Below are 19,609 nucleotides of genomic sequence, written 5' to 3'. Positions count from 1 at the left end.
TCCCAGGGGCGGGACCTTGCCGGGGGGTGGGATCCTGTCCTCAGCAGCGGGTGGCTTGTCGTCCCGCTAAGTCTCTGGAGGTGATGGCGCCGCAGTTGTGGAGCCAGCTGACCATACTGCTGGCGATTGCCACCGCCTCCCAGGGCGAGGGCGAGTCCGAGACGGGATGGGACCTGGCGGCGCCTGATCTGCTCTTCGCCGAGGGGACCGCGGCCTACGCGCGCGGGGACTGGGCCGGGGTCGTCCTGAGCATGGAGCGGGCGCTGCGTTCACGGGCCGCCCTGCGCGCCCTCCGCCTGCGCTGTCGCACCCAATGTGCAGCCGACTTGCCGTGGGAATTGGACTCCGGCTCCTCCGCGAGTCTGGCCCAGGCTCCGGGCGCCGCCGCCCTGCATGACCTGCGCTTCTTTGGGGGCCTGCTTCGTCGCGCCGCCTGCCTGCGCCGCTGCCTTGGGCCGCCGGCCGCTCACTCACTCAGCGAGGAGCTGGAGTTAGAGTTCCGCAAGCGGAGCCCCTACAACTACCTGCAGGTCGCCTACTTCAAGGTGCGGACCTGCCTGGGGTACTTCGGAGAGTGGTTGCGGGCGACCTGGGGAACTGGAGGACCAGGGAGGTATTCGCAGAGAGGGAGGGTGGCCTCCTGGCTGGGGAGCTCTCCTCAGACCCAGGGAGAACAGAGAAATTGCTAGGGGACCCGCCTCGCCCAGTTATTATGGCAGATGTTAACCCCAAAGGTCCAGTCTGGGGTTAGGTCCCAGGCCAAGAAAGGATTGACCTTTTGTTCCCGTAATGGCTCCAAGAGGGAACTGAAGCAGCAGGTTGGGTCTCCCATCCTGATTTCATTGTAAATGTCCAAGTGAAAAGCCGGGAGCTTTCTACAATATCTTCCTTCCGGTTCGTTCTCTAATGATGCTTTTCCTGCAGCGCTCCTTCAGGACGTGGGATTGCCACGTTGCCATCAGGGGCTGCCTGGCTCCACCCTGTGGGAGACCCTCTGGCTAATCTGCCAGTTTCCAAAGAAAATTAGTGTTTTTAGGAATGTCACAGTGCCAACTGTGTACAAATAGGCTTTGAGGGTTCCAGGCTTGTGTGATGATGATGATAGACCACATGTACTTCCACGCGCTGTTTTAAGCACAGCATTTATTAACTTATTTGCCCTCATCCACATGGTACCCTGTGAAGTAGATGCTACTATTAGTCTCATTTATTGAAGAGAAGGGGAAAGAAGGAGGTCTGCTGCGTATCTATTATATTCATAATTCAACAGACCTAAAAAGAGACTTAGAGACTCTTGGGGACCTCAGATTTCCACCTCTGCAAGAACACTCTGCTTGTGTAGTACCCCTTCATTCCTCCTGGTTGCTTGGAAGAGTACTGGACTTTAAAATGATTGGACTATGACTTTGGTCATGTCACTTAACAGCACTACTTAAAATCCTTTGACAAACATTTATTGAATACCTACTATATTCCAGTTCTTGGACAGCTGATTAAAATGCTTAACTCTTTGTATTGTCTTGCTTTGCTGCTAAGGATCACTGTAGTAAGGGCTATCAAAAGAGTATGTGGTAGGGCTGTTGTGAGCACAAAGGAGGAAAAATCTAGCTTTATCTCAGAGAATAATTAGAGAGACTTGAGAGGTGACATTGAGCCTGTCCTAAATATTGCCTGGGAAAGAAGGATGGCTGTTCCAGGTAAAGGGAAAATTAAAACCCAAGCATGATGTATTCAGAAAAAAAATATATTGCTGTGATTGGGTGGTCAGGATATGTGTGGGGAGCAGCAGAAGAGGAGACTAAAAATGTTTAGTGAAACCAGATTCAGGGGCAAATTCTGCAGATTCAAGACAGCCGTCATCGAAATTGGATTTTAGAGCACTAATTCTAGAAGCCACATGGAATAAGCTTTGGAAGGAGAAAGTGAGGGCAGTGGAAACAATTCAGGGAATTAAGATACCTGTGCCTTTGTCCACCAGTGTCCACAAGAGAGAATTGAGTGAGGTGCCTCACAGGTAAGGAAGATCTGGAGGAAAGGAAGAGAATGAAGAACAGGGAAAGTAAGGAGCTGTGCTGAAAGATAAAGGGAAATAAATCCATCAGAGGACAAATGGGAGAAACTCTAACTTTGAAGATAAAGAAAGTGAGGTACAGAGCTGGGAATTACTTACCTTGGTTCACATAACCAGGCCTGGCTCCTTTAGTGTGCTTTTTTTTTTTCTTCTTCTTCTTCTTTAGCACATTAAGGATACCAGCACCATCTGTGTTGAGCACTATGTGTTTAAAGCTACATGTATATCATCTTATTGACCCCATAAAATCCCATGAGATGGGTAGTGAGTGCTACTCCAGATGACAGATTAGGGAACTGAATTTGGGAAGCAAACTTTAAATTATCTAAAGTCCAGCAAGTGAGTCATTAAACCTAGATCTATTGCTGGTCTGACCGACACCAAAGTCTACTAGATCCTCTAATTTATTTTGGACTCTATATATAAACCTGTGTGAATTTGATATGCTGGATTCCGTTGCTGTGGACATTATTATGGTCCATAGCACATTTTTTTAAATAACTATAACATTTTTTTATAACTTTTTTTTTTATAACTGTTTTAACCTCATGATCCCTAGACTTTGAGTCAGAAGATACCCAGGTCTGGATTTTATAAAAGACCTACCTTTGCCCTGAATATGTGTCCAAAAACCTCTTGATTTTCTGTTAAGCAAAATTCTTTTCCAGGAAAATTCCTAGACAGTGTAATTGTTAACTGCTCTTTAGAAGCCTTAGATTTTCTTCAGCTCAGTCCATACATTTGACCATTGAGACTGTGGTTCTTGGTATTCAGTTATCATAGCTCCCCCTACAATATGTCCTTCATTTTAAAGTAGAAGATTTACAGTACTGAAACATTACCTCCCAGAATTTGGGGAACCACTAAGCCGATTTAGGAAATAGCTGCAAATCTGCCTGGAGCACTGTGCTCCTAATGCTTGGTATGTGATCCCTGTAAATAAGTGTGTATTCTGGGGTTGCCAGGGTCTGGGCATGATGAGTGAAGGCTTGGAAAGGCTCAGGGAGGCTGGGATTTCCTGTTTACTATAGACTGTACTGCTGGACACAAACCCAGGGCTTGGATGTCAGAATTATATTCTCGTATTTGATCCTTAGATAAACAAGCTGGAGAAAGCTGTATCGGCAGCACACACCTTCTTTGTGGGCAATCCTGAGCATGTGGAGATGCGGCAGAACCTGGACTACTACCAAACCATGTCTGGAGTGAAGGAGGATGACTTCAAGGATCTTGAGGCCAAACCCCATATGGTGAACAAGACTTTATCCCCTTTTCTCTCTCTATTTTAAAAGTGATATTTGCTAGAGTTGCTTTCTGATTACAGAAGTAACAAATGTTTGCTACATAACATTAGGAAGAGAAGATAAATATAAAACAGAAACTACTAATTGGTAATACCGCGTCACCTTAAGAAAACCCATTTTTTCACATCTAATTTTTTACCTAAATTGATGTTATATTTTGTATATTTTTTCATCATCCTTTTTTTTTTTTTTTTTTTTAATGGTGTTAGGGTTTGAATCCAGGACCTCATGTATCCTAGGCAAATGTTCTACTACTGAGCTGCATCCCTACTCTTTTTTATTTTTATTTTGAGACAGGGTCTCCCTAAGTTGTCCAGACTAGCCATGAATTTGCGAACCTCCTGCCTCAGCCTCCCAAGTAGATGGGATCATAGGTGTGTGCCACTGCACCTAATTTTATCAACCTTTTTGAATTAACATTCTATGTCTTCTAATTTTCTTTGAAACACTTTTTTTTTTTTTTTGGTACTGGGGATTGAATCCATGCCTCTCTACCACTGAGCCATATTCCCAGCCCTTTCTTTAAAACAATTTTTTTTTTTTTTTTTTAATTTTGAGATAGGATCTCACTAAGTTGCTGAGGCTAGCCTCCAGCTTGTGATCCTGCCTCAGCCTCCCAAATCTCTGGGATTACAGGTGTGTGCCACTGCACCTGGCTTTTTTTTTTTTTAAGATACGGTCTCACTGTGTTGCCTAGTCCCAAACTGCTGGTCTCAGCAATCCTCCTGCCTCTGCCTCCCAAGTAACTAGTGCTACAAGCATGTGCCACCATGCCTGGCTAAAAGCACAGTGTCTAATGGCTGCATGATAGTCCATCTTAGGCAGAGACTATTTGGGTTAGTCATTTCCTTTTCTGTAACAAAATACCTGAGAAAAACAACCTAAAAGGAAGAAAGATTATTTGGGCTCACAATTCCAAAGGCTTCAGTCAATGATTATTTGTCTCCATTGTTACTTGGCCTATGATGAGGCACAATATCCTGGCAGGGAGCTGGTGGTAGAGCAAAGCTGCTCACTTCATAGTGGCAAGGAAGCGGAGGGAAAGAGCAAGGAAAGGACCAAGGACAAAGCATACCCTTCAGGGACATGCCCCCAGTGACCTGTTTCCTCCAAGTGGGTCCCACCTCCTAAAGATTCCGCCACCTCCCAGTAGCCCATTTAAACTGTGGATCAATGGATCAATCCTTTGATGAGATTAGAGCCCTGGTGATCCAGTCACTGCTGCATTAGGGACCAAGCCTTACACACATGAGCTTTTGGGTACATTTGGGATCCTAAGTCTAATACCATATTAATTTACTACTCACATTTTTTTGTCATGTATGTTTTTGATTTTTCACTATAGTACCTAGTATAGTATTCCTCAATTTTTTTTTTTTTTTTTTTTTTCATACCAGGGATTGAACTCAGGGGCACTTAACCACTGAGCCAGAGTCTCACTGAATGGCTTAGGGCCTCACTAAGTTACTGAGACTGACTTTGAACTCACAATCCTTGGGTCTCAGTCTGCTGAGCTGCTGGGATAACAGGCATGTGCCACTGTGCAGGGCTTCCTCAGTGTTCTTGATCTTTTGTTCAACAGGAAAAATCTTTCCACAAGAGAGATTATATGTTCTGCTGCACATGGTAATGCATACTTATAATCCCATCCCAAGTTCAAGACCCAGCCAAGGCAACTTAGTGAGGCCTTGCTTGAAAATTTAAAAATAAATAAATAAATAAGGGCTTGGGGTGTAGCTTAGTAGCAGAATTTTCCTGGATTCAATCCCCAGTATCACATATACACAAAAGATATATTCAGGTGCAAATTACGTTAATCTGAAAATTTTTAGACCTACCAAAAAAAAGGGGGGGGTACAAGAAAATTACAGTGAATTCCCATTCATCTTTTGCCTGCATTAAGAGTTAAATGTTTGTAAATATCAAAAAGAACACATAAAACCTATATACAAAAGGCCCTCATTGTATAGCAGCCACCCAGGTCACCCCTTCCCATCTATAACTGAGGAGCAAGAATTAGGACCCAGGTGATGTGGCAGGGCAGAGAAGTTCCTCTGCAGCTGCCTTTGAGTGTTCCTTCTTCCCAGTAGCATGAGTTTCGGCTGGGAGTGCGACTCTACTCAGAGGAACAGCCACAGGAAGCCGTGCCCCATCTAGAGGCAGCACTGCAAGAGTACTTTGTGGCAGACCAGGAGTGTCGAGCCCTTTGTGAAGGGCCCTATGACTATGATGGCTACAACTACCTAGAATACAACGCTGACCTCTTCCAGGCCATCACAGGTATGTAAAGTTCAGAGTGCTGTAAGGTCAACATCCTGATAATATAGGTACAGCATTCACACCCTCATTCCTCAATTTTTTAAGTCTAGGAATCTGACTAAAAATTGCTTCCACTTGAATTTGTTCATCTTAACCAGGATTTGTGAACCTCATAGTTATTCCTACTTTTTGATTCCTTTCAGATCATTATGTACAGGTCCTCAGCTGTAAGCAGAACTGTGTCACCGAGCTGGCTTCCCACCCAAGTCGAGAAAAGCCCTTTGAAGACTTCCTCCCATCACATTATAATTATCTGCAGTTTGCCTATTATAACAGTAAGGCCAAATTTCTTTTCTCTCTCTCTGTCACCTGAACTAAAAAGCTATGCTGGATAGGCAGGGCTTATAGCCACTATATCTCTTCAACACACTGGGCATCTTTCTGTGAGTATGGGAAGTCCTATGCCCGGTGATCCCTGGATACTTTGTTACAAGCTAGTGGCCCAGGAAGCCATTTCTAGCCACCCAAAAAATGGAGAGGAGGACTGTAGGACCTCTTTCTCTTGTTCCATTTGTCACATTTTAATGCAATTTTGCATTTGAATTAAAAGTAATAGCAAAAGTTACAGTGGGTTTAAACCACTCACAGGGCATTTCCAGCCCTGCTCCCTTGAATAGCACCCATACTCACAGGGATCCTGCCAGTATCCAGAAAACCAACAAATCAATGGGTTCTTGGTGAGTTCCTAATGTGAGCCAGGCATTATATATATCCAAAGGCTCACAATGCCCATAGCTGAGTTGAAGAGACTAACATGAATAAGAGCTGTCTATCAAAGAGGTGATTCTTTCCCTCTCTTCTGGGGATCCATAAGGAAAAGAAGGTAGGAAGATGGGAATATTTTTCTGAAATCGATCTAATGATTGTGTGTATTGAGGCAGGATATTGGCCAGTATTTGAATTATTTGTGAATTTTTAAATATGTGGGCATGCAGAAGGCTGTTTCTTTCCCATCTCAGTGATAGGCAGCCTTGACACTGAATACCAAAAAATCAGTTATATAATTTGTGTGTTCTGTAACTTCCTCTCAAATCGGGCTGTTGAGTTATATAGTTGGTGCCACCTTGACTTGTCATTATTGCCTTGAGCTTTGCTGAGACTGAAACCAGGAGGCCTACCACTCTGAGGGAAGAGCCAAGCTTCCTTCTTTCCCTCCATGTGAAGCCCTGCTTCCCTGTAGTTGTTCCCTCTGCCACTAGATGGTAACCATCTGGTTTTAAGAACACTGAGCACTAAATAGTTCCTGATACCCAGGATTAGACCCCCTCCTCTCAGCCATTTTTCTTTTTTCCTTCACTACAGTTGGGAATTATACACAGGCTATCGAATGTGCCAAGACCTATCTCCTCTTTTTCCCCAATGATGAGGTGATGAGCCAGAATCTGGCCTACTATACAGCTATGCTTGGAGAAGAGCAGGCCAGCTCCATCAGCCCACGCCAGGTGAGAGACTTGCTTCAGCCTGAACCCTGACCAGAAGGCAGAGAGTAGGGCATTGTAAGGGAGTGGGCCTTGTGATGCCTGGGCACATGTACATGCATGCGCTGGCTCAGCTTGTCACTCAGAAAAGGAACACAGGGAGCACTGGGAACATGCCAGGGCCTCCAGCACCATCTGGGCCCAATCTGCATTCTGATTCAGTGCAGAAAACAGAACTGTAAGGCGAATGCTTTGCCCAATCTCAGCACACCCTTTGGGACACTTATACCTTCTGGCCCAGGCCTATCACTGTTTTCTTCATGCTAGGTTTTATCCACTCGCCTGCTTTCTCCATTTCGCTACCCATTGCACCTTCTCATTGCCATTGTCAGTTCTTTCCCATATTTCAGCATTTTCCCCATCTCTTTATAGCACAAAGTCTTTATAGCACAAAGACTACCACACTGAGGGAAGAGCCAAGCTTCCTCCTTCCTGGCTCTGGAATCATGAGTCTTGCCAGCCCCTCCCATGTGAAGTCCTGCTTCCCTGTAGTTGTTCTCTCTGGCCACTAGATGGTGACTATCTGGCTTTAAGATGGCACTTCAGGCTCTTTGTCTTTTTTCTTTATGGTTATATTAGTGAGTCTGAGAAGGGGAGGGAAAATAACCCATGTGGTCAGTCTACCATTTTTAACTAGAAATTTCCTCTTAAAGGTAGCTAGCATTTGTTGAGCTCCCATACAAACCAAGCACTGTGCAGGGTGGCCGAGCATGCATCATCCTATTCAATCATCACAGCTGCCCCTCAGCTGTGGAGAGGAGGACATGTAGATGAAATAACTTGTGTGTGACCTGTGAATGACTTGTGGTGCCTGGAATCTGTTCCCTGCTTGTCCCTCTTGGGCACAGTTCTGACACAGCTGACACTTCATAAATCAGTGTTGAGTGAATAAGTGGCGGCAGTGGGTTTGCTTCCTGGCCTCATTGAGTTGTTGGAGAGGGTTAAAGGAGATAACACAGAGGCTTTGTGTCTAGCACTTGGTGAAGGAGACCAGTAATTTAAACTCCTTAGGAGAAAATTTCCATCTTCCTCTTGGATAATTATAGCAGCTAATAGGACTCACTGGCTCCTTCAGCACTTTCTTCCTTGAACTGCCTCATCTTTTATTTCGACTAATGATGTCTTCTTTTTTTCTTCCTTCCTTCTTTTGCTGCTTGGACACTAGAAGGGCACCCAGGGAAAGATGTGACCCCAAAAGGGACTCAGTTTCCCTACCCTGGGTAAGCCCTACCTATGAGCACATGTGGGAAGCCAGAGTGTTGGGCCCAGCAGTTCTGCAGCTGCCTGTCTTCAGGAAGGGATAGGGTCCCGTCTTTCTGAAGGAGGCAGGTGGTAGAGTAGAAGGCACAGGGTCCTGAGAATTAGAGACCTTGGTTTTAATGTAGATCCCTGCTCCCCATTTCCTGTAGAGTCACATTAAACAGATCCCCTCTGCACCTCAGTTTGTTGTTCTGAAAAATGAGGATAACAGTGTCTACCCAGAGGTGGTCGTAAAGATTAAATGACTAATACAAACTGGGTATGGTCACTCACACCTATAATCCCGGTGACTCAGGAGGCTGAGGCAAAAGGATCACAAGTTTGAGACCATCCTTAGCCACTTAGTGAAATGCTGTCTCAAAATAAAAAATGAAAAGGACTGGGGATGTGGCTCAGTGCTAGAGTGCCCTTGGGGTTCAGTCCCCCAGGCCCCCACAATGAAAGGAGAGTTGTCTAACAGCTAGGCCTCCTACCTGATTGTTGACTCCTGCAGAAGTCAAGGAGGAATTTGGAATGCTGAAGCATGTTTCCTCATCTCCTGAGAATCATCAGATTTTCTGTTCTGGAGATTGGGGCTGAGGAAGGTGGGGAAGGGAGCTGTTTCTGTTCAAGGGAAGCCTGGCTGTGTTGTCCTCAGAGCATTGCTTGTGCCAAGCAGGAGGAACCCTTGAGCACAGGGACCTTTGTCCCAAATTGAAGAGCAAACATACCAGATGGTGGGGGCAGGAGGCTTTAGTCACAGGGAGGGCAGTGCAGAGTGCCAAGGAGGGCCACCCTAGGGTGAAAGGCACCTGAGCTCTAAGAGAGTCCTCCCACTGTTTCCAGAGTGCCCAGGAGTACCGACAGCGCAGCCTGCTAGAGAAAGAGCTGCTTTTCTTCGCTTATGATGTGTTTGGAATTCCCTTTGTGGATCCGGTGAGTTGGGGAGGGAGGAGGAATCTGTTCCCTGCTTGTCCCTCTTGGGCACAGGGGTGGGGGAGTAATACAGTGGACAACTCTGAGGAGAAGACTGCCAGGGGCTGAGCCAGGGGGATCTGTGGGCCACCGGGATGAGAGCAGCGAGGAGGATGAGGGGCCTGGGCAGCTAGATGACTTGGGTTTGGAGAGCTCCGCCTCACTCCTAAAGGGGGCAGATTCCTCCTGGGGCCCTGATTCACACATGCAGATCTGGAGGATTAAGTAGGTGAGTGCATTATCCTATCTAGTTCACTTTTCCTGGTCTACTTTCAGGATTCATGGACTCCAGAAGAGGTTATTCCCAAGAGACTACAAGAGAAACAGAAGTGAGGCCCTTGAAGAAACTGCATGATTGGATCTGACGAAGCATTTGAGGCTTCCTGCGCCCAGGCAGATGGGAACTCCTGGCCAGGGGTGGGCAGGTCCAGTCTGGGAAGCTGGGGTGGGAGCCCAGGGCTGGCCCAGCACAGTCCTCAGAGCCACTGTGCTCACAGGTCAGAACGGGAAACCGCCGTCCGCATCTCCCAGGAGATCGGCAACCTTATGAAGGAGATTGAGACTCTTGTGGAAGAGAAGACCAAGGAATCTTTGGATGTGAGCAGGCTCACCCGGGAAGGTGAGAGGACGGAGCTAGGGGCACATCGACAATCATAGGGGCAGCCAGGCAGGTCACCCCACATTTGTCAGGCAGCACCCACTCCAGCATTGTAAAGGTCACTGTGGGCTAGCCTCCTTCCCTCAGGTATTAGGACTGACCTTTGCCCTGGCTTCTGTCCTTCCTAACTTTCTCCTGGCAAGAGCTGGCCTTTGGCTGAGAAGTGAGATTCCCGTGTCATTGTTAGCCTATTGTATTCACTTCAGGAAGTATGTAGTAAGATAAAACTCATCTGTCCCCTACTCCAAACTCCTTTCTCCTGCCTTCCTCCACTCATCCTATTACAGAGACTAAGAATCTTTGCATCCTTTGGCTCCTTTTCCACCCTTGCCCATCTCTTTTGCCCCCAACCCCATTGCCTCAGGCCTGCTAGGCTGCATCACCTCTTATTTGTACCTACTTCCTCTCATCTAGTCTGTCCTCACCACTTCCACGTGAGCCCCTGCTCCTGCCCCTTTACCTGCATGTCCTACTTTTCCCCTGGTAAACCTCTGCATCAGGAGGGTTGCTCCTTGTTCTCTGAGCCTGCCCTCTGCTCATGTATATTTATGCTTGTCCCTCCTCCTAACACCTCCTACTCTATCGACCCCTGAAGCCACCTCAGGTACAATACACAAAGGCTCCCTTAACCTCCGTCTTTCTTTTAAATTCTTCAGTCATTGCAGTCTGCTTGGGCTGGGTGTTGGCATGGCTGTGGGAAGGTTCCTCTTCAGGTGTTAGCCCCTCTCATCTGGCACAGTGCCTTGCACTCACTGAGGCCACAGCACGTGGGGACATTGAATCAAGTCTCTGGAATTCCCCAGTACAGAGACACACCATAGAGTGATAAGGGAGAAATATTGGCTTCTGCCCTACCGTTGCTTAAATTGACAGTGGTGGGTATAATAAGGTTAGCATGTGAAAAGTCTATTCAGCATTCCTTTATTTTCAGAGAACTTTCATGTTTTTCTCTTATTTCTCTTAATTATCTGAGAGGTGAGTTGGGCAGATTCTGAGATCCTTATTTTACTTACATGATATGACCAGTGGATGGTAGCCAACATTTTTGAGTATGGGTTGAATACTATGATAAACTATCAATTTGCCTTATTCATTGTTAACATCAAATGGCACCAAACTTATGAGGTAGATCATTTGAAAGATGAGAACATATAATTAATTAAAATTAACCTCAGAGTTGAGTGTGGTGGTAGCTCAGAGGCTGAGCAAGAGGATTACAAGTTTGAGGTCAGCCTCAGCAATTTATTGAGGCTCTAAGCAACTTAGCAAGTCCCTGTCTCAAAATTAAAAAAAAAAAAAAAAAATTAAAAATAAAAAGGGCTGGGGAGATGGCTCATTGGTAAAATACTCCTGAATTCAATCCCTGGTATCAAAAAAAAAAAAAAAAAATTGACCTCAAAGAAGTTAAATAACTTACTAAGGTCATCTAGCTAATAAGTGGAAGGTTCAGGAGTAGAAGCCAGTTCTTTCTGAAGCTGGAGCTTAGGTTTTAGGAATGTTTTAACAACTTGTAAGGCCCACGAGCCAGTAGCTATTTGGTGGTGGAGCCAGGAATAAGACTTGGACCTCTATTTCATCTCCAAGTTCTGTCCTCTGGACCACCCTACCTTGGAAGTGACTCACTGGGAGATTTCTCTTGTGAATAGGAAACAGCTGGAATTTCTGTTCCTCACAAGGAGGCTATAGGGTTTCGTCCCTTGTCATTGCTCTGCAGGAGGTCCCCTGCTGTATGAAGGCATCAGTCTCACCATGAACTCCAAACTCTTGAATGGTTCCCAGCGAGTGGTGATGGATGGCATGATCTCTGATGATGAGTGTCGGGAGCTGCAGAGACTGACCAATGTAAGGGAAGCCCAGCTACTGTACCTTTTCCCCAAGGGTCCAACATCCTGCCCCTCCACATGCCTTTTAGGTGTTGAACCTTTGTCTGCCCCTTGCTGCCTGCAGTTGACCACCTCTTATCAGGCCTCAGCCACCTGGGCTAACTTCACCTTGTCTTTTGAGCCTTGTAGGCAGCAGCAACTTCAGGAGATGGCTACCGAGGTCAGACCTCCCCACACACCCCCAGTGAAAAGTTCTATGGAGTCACTGTCTTCAAAGCCCTCAAGGTAAAATCAATCCTGGGCAGTCTAGCATGAGGAGAAGGGAGGAATCTTCTTGTCTGAGGAGGTGGGACTAGGGGGAAGCTGAAACTTTGGAAAGGAGATGGGATTAGTGGTAGAAAAGAAAAAGTGTCTTACTGCTTATATTCCAGTTGTCACAGATTACAGGTAAGTTATATTAAATGTGGTAACTTGAATTCTGGTATTAGCACCATTGTGATAAAAATGAGGTGAGCAAGACAAGACTGTACCCAGAGCTATGGAGATGCTTTCTGAAGAATCGCTGGTTCCAGAGGGTTGTATCCTGTGCAGGATGCACCAGGTTTGAAAGAGGGAAAAGAGTACTATGGTGGGGGTTTCAGATGTGAGAAGCAGAGAGGTTGTACCTTTGGCAGCAGGTAGGGGATGCTCACCTGGGCTCTTACAGCATCAGGCCTGGTGCTTCAGTGTCCCTGCGGCCCATAAAGGGGCATTCAAAGTATCTGATCACCAATCTCCTTGGCAGCTGGGGCAGGAAGGGAAAGTTCCTCTACAGAGTGCCCACCTGTACTACAATGTGACGGAGAAGGTGCGGCGTGTCATGGAGTCCTACTTTCGCCTGGACACCCCTCTCTACTTCTCCTACTCCCACCTGGTGTGCCGCACTGCAATTGAAGGTGGGTCTCATCACCCTGCAGCCTCCCTGAGCATATTGTGCCCCAGCACTATGCTGCACCTTGGGGACATGGAGGGAACCAGTGCAGACAAACTGGAGGGAGCCCAACATGTTGAGTGTGACAGTAGCCTGGAGGACATTATAGTCACCCTACCCAGGGTTCAAGAGGCTTCCCAGAGGCATGGTGGCAGCTTACAGGATGAATACATTTATGGAATTCACAGTGGGGCAAGAAGATGTATTACCCAGAGACTAGCAGATCAAAAGAACAGGCATTTAGGGGCCTAGTAGTTGAGACAACTAAGAAAGTTGCCAGATTATGGAGACATTCTGGAATTTCTGTTTTATCCTTTCAGTCAGTAATGAGCTGTGCTGCAAATCCAAGTCACAGTAGATGCAAGGTTATTCCTCATTACCTCACCCTTTTGCTCTCCTTTTGCTTTCCTCAGCAGGGGTGAGGTACTGCCAGGCTGCAGGGGTCACACGTGGCTCACAGCCAGCTCTGTCATGCTGTAGTCTTCAGAGGGCCCCTGGTATTGACATGCCCTTGGTAGGTGACAGAGATTAGAGGTCTTCTCTCTCCCTCAAGATTTTTGGAATTCTGTGAAAATCTGAGAACATGTCAAGCACAGGACTGTGTGTGTCATGGAGCCTCAAGGTGGAGGAGAGCTGACCAAGGCAGTGGGAGGCCAGGGAGGAGTCATCAAGCAATGAAGGACTCACAACACCTTTATTTTTAGAAGCTATGATTTGCTGCCATGTGTTGAGAGTTTTGGAGAAAGGAAATCACACTCAAGACAAGAGTGTGATACCATAGGAGAGTATTGAGGAGAGTGGGCAGGGCCTGGTGACTGACTGGACAAGTGGGGACAGCCCAAGAGGCATCTGTTGTGACTTGACAGTGCTGCCAGTCATGGGATCTGTTGAAGGTTTGGAATGGGGAAAGGTGTGTTCATTGTCCTGCGTAGTGTAAAACGTCTGGCCTTTTATAGTAAGCCCCATCTGTTCCTTTTCATGCCTTCTCCCTGTGTGGTTTCTGTGCCTGCCCAACTCCAGAGCCACCTCTAAAGTTACTTTCTCTTCGCTGCTCCCCCCTCTCCTCCCCTCACCTCCTGCAGTCCTTCCTGAGAGTTGCCTCACTCTGCCCTGCACCCTGCTGACCTCCTGAGTCCTTGTCTTCACTTCCCCCAGTTCCTAGTTCATAAAATCTAGCATCAGACAGTTAGGCCACTCCGCCCAGGACCTACCTCATTGGAGCCCCACAGACCTGCCTGCTGCACCCCCCTTGCCCCTGCATACTTGTCCTGACCTCTAAGCTGTGGCTTAGCCAAAGACACCCCCTTCAGCTTCCCTCAGTTCGTTGACCATATCCAAGGACTGAAACACATTTGGGAAGCCCCATGCCATAGGAGAGTTGTGATATCTCCTGCAGTGCCCAGCACTAACACGGTTCCCTTGGCTCCAGAAGCACAAGCTGAGAGGAAGGACAGCAGCCATCCAGTCCACGTGGACAACTGCATCCTGAACGCTGAGACTCTTATGTGCATCAAGGAGCCCCCTGCCTACACCTTCCGGGATTACAGGTGAATGTGGTGGCAGGTGCCACATGAGGAGGCCTGTGCTTGCCACTTGGTGCCCTGTACTCTGCCTGCGCACTCTCAGCACATGTGTGTATACAGGCCAGGGCCAGCAGTCCCCTCCAGTCCAGCCCTCTTCCCAACCCCTGATAGGAAGGTAGCAGTGGGGGATCTTCTGGTGGGGTGAGGAGTGTAACCACCCGCGTGGGCTTGATGACAAGAGCAGGAGCCTGGGGAGGTGGAGGGTGAAAGGCTGTGGGCTGCCATGGCTTCAGAGAAGCTGCTTACAGGCTCCTTCCCCTGGAAGGCCACCCTCCAGCTGCTGGAACAGAGCATGTGGAGGTGACGGCCCTGGGGAGTGGGAGAAGGGCCACATTGGGATGTTTCTGCCTTTCCCAGTGCCATTCTTTACCTAAATGGGGACTTTGATGGAGGAAACTTCTATTTTACAGAACTGGATGCCAAGACTGTGACGGTAAGTGTGCCCTTGTCCTCATCCCCAGGGGATAGAAATCCTGTTTCCTGGAGTTGATCTCCACAAAGTACAGTGTACAGAATGACCCACTGGGCTTCTTTGTGACCAGTTCCCTTTCCCCAAACCAAGGTGGCTTTGAGATATGTCAGCTGCTCCTCTAACTGACCGTTAACCCTGAACTCTGGGAAGCCATGCAGAAGCTGCCCTCGGTCCTGGCCCCTAGTGAGCACATGGCTCTTCTAAGTTGTTCTCCTGTGCATGCCTTCTTTTTGTCCCCTTTAGGCAGAGGTGCAGCCCCAGTGTGGAAGGGCTGTGGGATTTTCTTCAGGCACCGAAAACCCGCATGGAGTGAAGGCTGTCACCAGGGGGCAACGCTGTGCCATTGCCCTGTGGTTCACCTTAGACCCTCGACATAGTGAGCGTGTAAGAACCCATTATGCTGAGTAAACTCTTCCTGGAAGGGCCCTGTTTCTCATCCCCCTGCCCCAAATCCTGCTGCCAGTAGTCACAAAGGGCACATTGGGTGTGGGGCTCCCGCGGCAGCTTGTCACCATTGTCAAGCTGCCCCATCCCCAGGCTTCTTCCTTACCTGTAAACAGGGTCCGGGGTGTGTGCTGAGTTCTTGGTTCCTTTCTTGGGCCCCTCAGCTGTCTTGTCAGGGCACAGGCCCGCTGGGAAAGTGGGAACTCAGGCCATGTAGCAGCCTGCATTGTTCAGGACACCACAGCCAGAGGAGGATGAACCCCTGGTCCCAGGCCTCTCTGAGTGGGTGGGCTTTGTCCTTGCAGGACAGGGTGCAGGCAGATGACCTGGTGAAGATGCTCTTCAGCCCAGAGGAGATGGACCTGCCCCAGGAGCAGCCCCTGAATGCACAGCAGGACCCCTCCCAACCTGGAGAAGAGTCTCCCCCAGGCAGTGAGTCGAAGCTCAGGGATGAGCTATGACAGCACTCTGCTCACATGTGCCTGGGTGATTGGACTCATAGGGAGGAACTCTGTCCTATACCCTGGACTGGCTGCCCCTCAGGGTGACAGAGCAGTGGAACTTAGGTTGCTGCTCAGCTGAGGGGACTCAGTTCACAGCCTTCTGTGTGGTGCTACTGCTCTTGGAGTGGATGTGGCAGGATGCCACTCCCCTCTGGGACTGACTGAAGGCTCAGGACACAGAGCTACCCCAGGGCCTGCATGGGCAGCTGCATGACAGCAATACAGTATTTAAGTGTCTGTGTGGTCAACCAAAGAATAAATGATTTGTGTTTTTTTGTTTGGTGGTTTGTTCAGAGAGTGGAAATATGTCCATTCTGCTGCAGAGACCTCACCTGGTGGAAACTGCTCTGGGAAAGATGCAGTGACCAGTGGGGGGCAGGAAAGCCTGGCTCGAGACACAGCCCGGCCACTTCCTGTGAAGCCTCAGGCCACACTTAACCAGGGGCCTTGGGGTCCTGTCCAGATGTGGAGGATCCTAGTTCTCATCCTGCCCATCTTCTGGGACAGCTGTGTGGCCCAGATGCTCTATCGGGTGTGACGACACTTTGTAAACTGTAAAGCTCTGGATGAATGGTTGGGATTATTCCTAATCCTCTTCTGGCAGGGAATGGCGGTCAGCAGTGTGCTGGCAGACTGCCCCCATGGCAGCCACATGCATCCTGTTGTGCTGGCTGGCCGCAGAGCCCTGTACCTCCGGGCCTCCATGTGCAGGATAGCTCTTGCGATACACTGACCATGGAACTGGATATGCAGATCCTCTGGCCTCATCCCTGGCACCAAGCCCATCACCTTCACTGTGCCTGAGATGCACTTGGACAGGGAACCTGCACTCATTTAGACAATCAACCAAATTTATTTCTTGAGACCAGCTGTGTAAGATTATGGTAGGGAAAAAAATAAGCCCTTGCCCTCCCTTATGGATCTTATATTTTGTAGAGGAGACAGATAATAAATGTGTAAATATGTGTATGTGTTTGTGTGTGTATAATCCTGAGAGGTAGAAAATAAAGCAAATCAGGGCTCTGAGGCAGAAGTAACAAAGAGGCCGACACAGTGGCAGAGTGGGCCAAGAAGAGAGTGGCAAGTGGTCAGGTCTTGGGGGTCTCATTGACTGCACTGAGGACATGGGAGCCCCAGAAGGGTTTTGAGCAGGGGAACAACAGCACCCGACTTATATTTCAAAATGTGTGTGTGTGTGTGTCCCTTACTGGAGATTGAACCCAAGTATGCCTTACTACTATTCTATGTCCCCAGACCTTTTAACAGGGTGTCCATAGTTTGCCAAGACTGGGCTTATATGGGAGATCCTCTTGCCTGGGCATCCCAAGTCGCTGGATTACAAGCATGTGCCACTCTGACTTATATATTGCAAAAGGTTTCATGAACCGTATATGACGAATAAGCCACAGGGAAAGGAATGGAGACAAGAAAACCTGTGGGGCTGCTGAGTGAGCCAGGAGAGGGGAAGGTGGCCTGGGCCAAGCGGCAGCAGTGAAGGTGGGGAAGCTGGATTCTAGGTCTAGTCAGAGACAACAGGAAGTGCTGATGGATTGTCCAGGATGTGTGAGAAAAAGCATCCAGAAGAAGCTAAGCAGATGGATGGAGAGCTGCTCTCCCTCCCCTGGCAGCGGAGGAGAAGACTGCAATAGGAATAGCTGAGGGGCACGGGAACCAGGAGTTTGGTTTAGACATCCTAAGCTTGAGTTTAAGGAGCATAATGATGCCATCCAAAGCCAGGAGAAGAGAAGGAGTCAGAAGGCAGCTTGTCTGGAAGTAAGGGAGTGATGGGGATGGTGGGACCCGCTGCCAGAGCTGAGAACCAGGGAACCAAGAGGCATCCTGAACTGGATGAGGGCATTTCAAGGAGAGGGAACAGCAGCATCATGCCGCCCAGAGGCTGAGTGAGATGGGAACTGAGGACCCACCTTCACGTAGCAACAAGGGATCAGTGGACACTTCAGCAACAGATGTCTTGGTGAGGTGGTGTGGACGAGCTCAGGACAGGGAGACACAGACAACCTTTCCAGGAGTTTGGTAGAAAGATGAACTTAGAGGCCTGAGGATATAGCTCAGTTGGTAGAGTGCTTGCCTTGCCTGCACAAGACCCTGGGTTCAATCCCCAGCACCACAAAAAAAAGAAAAGAAATATAGGGGCTGGGATTGGCTCAGTGGCAGAGCGCTTGCCAAGCATGTGTGAGGCACTGAGTTCAATTCTCAGCACCACATATAAATAAATAAAGGTCCATTGACAACTAAAAAAAAATATTTTTTTAAAAAAGATGGGGCTGGGGATGTGGCTCAAGCAGTAGCGTGCTCACCTGGCATGTGCGGGGCACTGGGTTCGATCCTCAGCACCACATAAAAAATAAAGATGTTGTGTCCACCGAAAACTAAAAAATAAATATTAAAAAAAATTATCTCTCTCACTAAAAAAAAAAAAAAGAAAAGAAAGATGAACTTAGAAGAAGATATGGAGTCAAGAAATGATGATTTGGGGCTGGGGATGTGGCTCAAGCAGTAGCGCGCTCGCCTGGCGTGTGTGCGGCCCGGGTTCAATCCTCAGCACCACATACAAACAAAGATGTTGTGTCCGCCGAAAACTAAAAAATAAATATTAAAATTAAAAAAAAAAAAAAAGAAATGATGATTATTCAGGCTGCAAGCTAGCACTGCATGTCAGCATGCCCATGCGAATGATCCAGTCCAGACAGTGGCTGTTCCTCTCTTTGTTGACCTCTTCTCTGTCCTCACTGGGTGACTCAGTGCAGAGAGGACTGCATGGGTATAGCTGCACCCATGTGCTGAGAGTAACTCACTTCCCTCACTTAGAGTTGTATGTGACCTTCAAGATGGGCAGCCTCCGAGCATTTCCTCACCAGGACAATGGGATTTCAGTCCTCACTGCCCCAGAGGGTTGCGGGTAGTAGAGGGAATGCTCACCAAGTGCCGAGCACAGTGCTTAGCGCAGGGTAGAGACTCAAAATTACGGAAATATACAAGGGCCTCATTCTGGTTTTCTAGGTTTCCACATCAAGGCAGATGACCTTTACCATTTCAACATATGCTAACCACATACAGACAGCAGACTGTCTCTACAGAGTTCACAAAAAGTCAAAATGTTTTTGATGGCAGCTGGACCAAGATAAGTGTATATAATTAGCCTGGGGTGAGTCCTCCTGGAAGCAGAGGGTGATGGTAGGGTCCCGACTGAGATGTGACTGTGATTGCCCGGTTTGGTAAAGCAACAGGAGAAAATTTGTTTGAGATTAAGGGAGAGGGCTCAGAGAACTATTAGAGGAGAAGAAAGGCCACTCAACAAACCTGGGGAAGAATTGGACGTGACAGCCCTTGGTCTCCAGTACCCAGCACAGCTGGCAAAGCTCTCAGCAGGACACCAGAGACCTGTGTATAGTGCTGTTTGCAGAGGAGAGAAGGCACCCTTGGATGTGCATTGCAAGAGTTCCCACCCTCTGTTAGGCAGTGGGACTCAAGCGGCTGCTTACAATCCTCAGGAAGAAGGCAGTGGCTAAATGCAATAAATGGGATGATGTGGACTATTATGGGATTCCAGATCAGGGCCCGAGCAGGTCAAATGGTTGGGGGCAGCCACATTGCTGGCTGCATTGCTTTCTGTGTGGCCTGAGACAAGTCATCTCTGTCCTGAGCCTGTGGTTGCACAGGAATCTCAGACCAAGTTGGGGGTCGTAAGACCAGCACCCCTTCTGAGATTCAGAGTTTCTCACAGTGGCTGCAGAGAAGGTGCTGGATTG

The 19,609-nt window shown here is 48.1% G+C and overlaps 1 protein-coding gene across 1 annotated transcript; it reads left to right on the top strand.

The window, feature by feature from the left end:
* Positions 1 to 26: 26 nt before the first annotated feature.
* Positions 27 to 16,808, top strand: P3h1 (prolyl 3-hydroxylase 1). Its single transcript, XM_027937177.2, has 15 exons — positions 27 to 545; positions 3,169 to 3,321; positions 5,466 to 5,655; positions 5,838 to 5,969; positions 6,997 to 7,136; positions 9,258 to 9,347; positions 9,663 to 9,715; positions 9,884 to 10,005; positions 11,759 to 11,886; positions 12,057 to 12,152; positions 12,652 to 12,802; positions 14,267 to 14,384; positions 14,778 to 14,853; positions 15,136 to 15,276; positions 15,642 to 16,808. The coding sequence occupies exons 1-15, from the start codon at positions 84 to 86 to the stop codon at positions 15,795 to 15,797; spliced, it is 2,208 nt and encodes a 735-aa protein (XP_027792978.2). The 5' UTR covers positions 27 to 83; the 3' UTR covers positions 15,798 to 16,808.
* Positions 16,809 to 19,609: the final 2,801 nt, after the last annotated feature.

The sequence above is a fragment of the Marmota flaviventris genome, chromosome 10 (genome assembly GCF_047511675.1).
Source record: "Marmota flaviventris isolate mMarFla1 chromosome 10, mMarFla1.hap1, whole genome shotgun sequence".
In the NCBI taxonomy this organism is placed as follows: Eukaryota; Metazoa; Chordata; class Mammalia; order Rodentia; family Sciuridae; genus Marmota; species Marmota flaviventris.
The sequence above is the reverse complement of the archived record's forward strand: the minus strand, read 5'-3'. Positions and strand labels throughout refer to the sequence as shown.